The sequence below is a fragment of the Geospiza fortis genome, unplaced genomic scaffold (genome assembly GCF_000277835.1).
Source record: "Geospiza fortis unplaced genomic scaffold, GeoFor_1.0 scaffold432, whole genome shotgun sequence".
NCBI lineage: Eukaryota > Metazoa > Chordata > Aves > Passeriformes > Thraupidae > Geospiza > Geospiza fortis.
This window is the reverse complement of record NW_005054436.1, coordinates 1220799-1225592: the sequence shown is the minus strand read 5'-3', so window position 1 is coordinate 1225592 and position 4794 is coordinate 1220799. Positions and strand designations below refer to the sequence as shown.

Genomic DNA, 4794 nt, shown 5'->3' with positions numbered 1-4794 from the left:
CCTGGACCCCAGCAAGCAGCGTGTCCCATCCGTGCCAGGGGACGGTGCTGTTATTCCTGGCTGCCCCTCCGTCTCCCTGGCTGGCTTTTTGGCAGGTGTGGTTTCTCTCGTGGCCGGTTGTTTTGCCCCTGGAGTGCACAGGAGCACGTGGGCCGTGGGGCTGTGTCAGATCCGGGGAGCTGCTCTGTTCCTGGTGCTTTTGTTTTTATTTGAGTGGGGAAGCCGCTGACGAGCAGTGGGTGGAACGAGTCGGGCAGGTCCTGGCCGGGCTGTGAGGCAGAGCAGGCTCTTTCTCCTGGGTAAGGCTGCCTGCTGGCACTCTGGGGAAGGTTTGGGGTGATCTGGGATGGTGCTGCTGTGGGAGGTGAAGCTGGGGCAGAGTGTGATGAGGAAAGGATGGGGACAGGACCTTGGGAGAGGCTGGAGCTGTGCCAGGGCAGGTTTAGGTTGGATTTCGGGGAAGGTTTTTCCTCAGAGGGTGCTGGCACAGCCCCAAGGCTACCAGAGCTCCAGGAGTGTTTGGACACCACTCCAGGGATGCTCAGGGTGGGTTGTTGGGGGTCTGTGCAGGGTTTGGGGTTGGATGGATGATCCTTCATCCCTTCCAGCTCGGGATATTCTGTGATGGTGCTCTGGAGGCTGATCCTGTTCCTGGGGGATAATGGCAGTGCCCTAAACAAGCTGAGAATTAATTAGTGCTGGTGGGTCAGTGGGGTCAGGGCAGCCTCGTGGGGAGCTGTGGTTTGTGATGGAGTGGGAGCAAACACCCTGGGCTCTCAGGGCTGAGGGCTGGCTGCTCTGTGGGATCTGGCAGTGACAGGACAGCACTGGTAACCCTGCCTGCTGCCCTGGGCAGCCACAAGGCTGCCTTCCATCACTGGAGGGCTCAGAGCAGCTCCCAGTGCTCTGCTTCATCCTAACCAGCCCCATAAAGCAGGGCTGGACCTTCGTGGGTGCAGCAGAGCCTGTTCTGTGTGCTGAGGGTTTCCTGCTTCCCGCTCGGAGCAGATGTGGGTCAGGCTCCTGCCCAGCTCAGGGAAGGCTGCAGGAGTGAAGGGATGCTGAGGCTGGGCTGCCTGACCACCCTCTGCCCACGCTGGTGCAGCCGCAGGAACACCTTTGGCTCTGAGGTGTAATTTCCAGGCTAATTTTAACACTTCCAGCGCCCCACACGCGGAGCACTGGCTGCCTCTGGTCTCTGCAGCACTGCCAGGCCACCCCGTGGGGTGTTCCACCACCAAACCTGCTCTTTATTTCCCTCCTGTGGGTGCAGCAGCTGCCGAAGGGGGTGGGAGGTTTGTTTGTTTTCCTGCCTCACCTCAGGCTGTGTCCCGCAGGTGCCAGTGCCGACCCCTCTCGGTGTATGTGTGGTAACAACATGTCTGTCCCTCTCCTCGCCGACGCTGTCACTGTGTCAGGGGCAGAGCGGGAGACCGCCGCGGTAAGGGCTGCCCCTCCCTCCTTCCTTCCTTCCCTCCTTCCCCCGTGGAAAACAGAGCTCCTTCCATGAGCTCCAGTGTGGCAGGGCCACCTCTGTGCTGTCTGCTCCAGGCTGGGAGCTCAGCTTGTCAAGGCACTGGGGCTTAGGGCTGATGGGGCTGTTTAAGATTTTAAAAGCAAATCTCCCAAAGGAAAGCCCGGCTCTGTCCTTCCCTGGGGTCTGCAGGCTGCCTCCCCTCTGCTCCCCGAGGTTTAGGGGGTGCTGGAGCCTGAGATGAAAAGCCTGGGGAGGTGGATTTGTGAGGCCTTGGTGATACAGGGAAGGAATTCCTCCCTGTGAGGGTGCCCAGAGCAGCTGTGGCTGCCCCTGGCAGTGTCCCAGGCCAGGTTGGATGGGGCTTGGAGCAGCCTGGGACACTGGAAGGTGTCCCTGCCATGGCAGAGGTGGCACTGCAGGGGCTTTAAGATCCCTTCCAGCCCATTCTGGGGTTCAGGCTGGGCCTGTGCTCTGGTGCCATCCTGGTGGGATGATCTGTCACTCCTTGTCCCTGTGCTGTGCCGAGGAGTTGGGACCTGCCCGTGGCAGCTCTGTGGCAGGATGACACCACATCCCTGACCCACCCATCCGCTGCTCCACGCTAATTTCAGCCTCTTCCAGCTCATGACTAAGTGTCCATTTGCCACCTCCCTGCCAGCCCAGCCCAGCCCTGCCCTCTGTGACTCTCACACCAGCTAATTCCCTTCCCTCTGTGTTTTACAGGTCATTTTCCTCCATGGCCTTGGAGACACGGGGTGAGTGTCCCTGAGCTGGCTCTGCCTGGGGTGTGTGGTTTGCCAGATGCAGATCTCACCCTTTTGCTGCTGCTTTCCCTCAGGGCATCTCCAGGATCTGTGTGGGCTTTGGGCTGGGCTCTGCAGCCATTCCTGCACCAGCCTGGCAGGGAATGGCAGGGAATTGCTGCTGGCAGAGCTGTCTGCTCTTGAATATTTATGATCCCAGCAGCCTGGCAGCCCCCCACCCCCCACGGGTGGATTTCGTGCTGCCTTCGGGGATTGCTGATAAGCACTGCTGATAAGCACTGCAGCTTTTCCAGGGCTGGCAGCTGGGCTGGGCCTGCACGAGGGCATCTCTGCTCTGCAAGGCTGCCTCAGAGGTCCCATGGTGGTGACAAAGGGCTCCTCCTTGTCCAGGAGATTCCCTCCTCCCTGGCTGGACATTCCCTCCTCCGTGTCCTCCCTACCTGCACCTTTGGGGCTTTGTGCTCTCCCCTCAGATGGGCTCAGTGCTGGGGGGGTTTCACGGGGGGTTCAGGCTGTTGGAAGCTCAGGGGAGGGGTTGGGGGCAGCAGGGTTTGGGAAAATGGCTCAGACAAGCCTTGGACTCCCCTCCTGTCCCTCCCCAGGCACAGCTGGGCCGATGCTCTCTCCTCCATCCGCCTCCCCTACGTGAAGTACATCTGCCCTCACGCGTAAGTGCTGCCCTGGGGGCTTCTTGGGGGGCCCTGAGGCTGCCAAGGCTGCAGGGGAAGGCCTGAGCCCTGCAGAGCTGCCCAGCTCTGCTGCCATGGTCAGCTCCTGCTGCAGGCAGAGCTGCTCCCACAGAGTGAGCAGCACCAGAGGCTCTTTTCTTTCCTGTCTTGTTTATCCCTGGTGGCTGCAGGGAGAGACAAAGGCTCTGGAGCTCCCAGTGCCTCCCTGCTCAGGCCAGAGGGGTCTCAGCAGGGAGGGGAGAGGTCTCAGTCTTCCTGCTCCCCTCAGACTTGAGCTCAACCACCCCAAATGTTCCTCCACAGGCCCCGGATCCCGGTGACCCTCAACATGAAGATGGTCATGCCCTCCTGGTCAGTGCTTTGGGGGACAGGGTTGGGTGGGACCTTTTTGGGGAGTGAGAGGGATGGGGGGACAAAATCCACTGCCCTGTGGGGGCCAGGGAATGGCAGAGCACCCCCAGCTCCTGCCTCCCCACACTTGGGGTGTTGGGAGAGGCTTTGGCTGACCCTGCTGCTTCCCCCAGGTTTGACCTGATGGGATTGACTCCAGATGCACCTGAGGATGAAGCTGGGATCAAGAAAGCAGCAGAAAACAGTAAGGAGCTCTGTGAGGGGAGGTGGTGAGGTGCTGTGTGCCTGTCCCTCACTGTGACTGCAGCAGGTGTCTTCCTTCCACCTCTCCTTTGTTTCTGCTGGCCTGTGATCCCAGCAAACTTCCCCTGGCACCTCCCTGTCCCTGATGTGCGCCCTGAAGCATGGGGTGATGCTTTTCAGCCTTTTCCCCTTCCACTGACTCACTTCTCCATCTCCTTCCAGTTAAAGCAATCATTGAGCACGAGATGAAGAATGGGATCCCCCCCAACCGCATCATCCTGGGGGGCTTCTCACAGGTGAGGGTCCCCAGTTCCTGCTCCACCTGTCACAGGGGGGTGTGAGCTGGTTCTGAGGGGGTCCCTGCACCCCCAGATCCACAGTGAGTGCCTGTTCTCCCTGCAGGGCGGTGCCTTGTCGCTGTACACGGCTCTCACCTGCCAGCACCAGCTGGCCGGGATCGTGGCGCTCAGCTGCTGGCTCCCGCTGCACAAGGCCTTCCCTCAGGTACCGCTGCCCTGGGCACGCTCCCACTGCAGCTCTCCCTCAGCAGGAGGGGTCTGCTGGCTCGTGCTGGGGACACGAGGCACCACTGGTGTCCCCTCACCTGAGTGTCCCCTCCCTCCCGGTGGCAGGCGGCGAACAACGGCGTGAACAAGGACATTGCCATCCTGCAGTGCCACGGGGAGCTGGACCCCATGATCCCCGTGCGCTTCGGGGCCCTCACTGCCGAGAAGCTCAAGTCTGTGGTCACCCCCACCAAGGTGCAGTTCAAAACCTTCCCTGGAGTGATGCACAGTTCCTGTCCTCAGGTCAGTGCTGCCCGTGGAGGGGAGGGGGTGGTGATCAGTGATGGGCCCGCGGGAATGGCCTGGAGTGTGTCACAGGAGGGCTGGGATGGATTTCAGGGAAAGGTTCTTCCCTCAGAGGGTGCTGGGCACTGCCCCGAGGCTGCCAGAGCTCCAGGAGCCTTTGGACAACGCTGCCAGGGATGGATGGGGGGTCTGGGCATGGCTGGGCTGTGGATCCTTGTGGGTCCCTTCCCTTTGGGATCTTTGGGACCAACCCCAGCACAGGCAGGGTGGGGAACACACGAGCTATACTTGTTCCTGACTTGCTCTGGGAGGCTGCAGAGCCCCGAGCCCCGTTCCCGGGGCCCAGCCCGGCCCTGAGCAGCCCCGGTGTGACGGCCGTGCGCCGCCCGCAGGAGATGATGGCGGTGAAGGAGTTCATCGAGAAGCTGCTGCCCCGGATCTGAGCCGAGCCCCTCGGG

General features: G+C 61.3%; 2 protein-coding genes across 2 annotated transcripts in view; both read left to right on the top strand.

Moving 5' to 3' along the window:
* Positions 1 to 229, top strand: part of PITHD1 (PITH domain containing 1) — a 4418-nt gene extending 4189 nt beyond the window's left edge. The window contains exon 6 of the mRNA XM_014309513.1: positions 215 to 229. Within this exon, the coding sequence (XP_014164988.1) occupies positions 215 to 229 (15 nt within the window). The remainder of the gene's footprint in view (positions 1 to 214) is intronic.
* Positions 230 to 1321: 1092 nt separating this feature from the next.
* LYPLA2 (lysophospholipase 2) lies at positions 1322 to 4794 on the top strand. The gene is made up of 9 exons (XM_005427107.2): positions 1322 to 1441; positions 2201 to 2232; positions 2844 to 2909; positions 3234 to 3281; positions 3455 to 3525; positions 3747 to 3820; positions 3927 to 4028; positions 4157 to 4333; positions 4729 to 4794. The coding sequence occupies exons 1-9, from the start codon at positions 1364 to 1366 to the stop codon at positions 4777 to 4779; spliced, it is 699 nt and encodes a 232-aa protein (XP_005427164.1). The 5' UTR covers positions 1322 to 1363; the 3' UTR covers positions 4780 to 4794.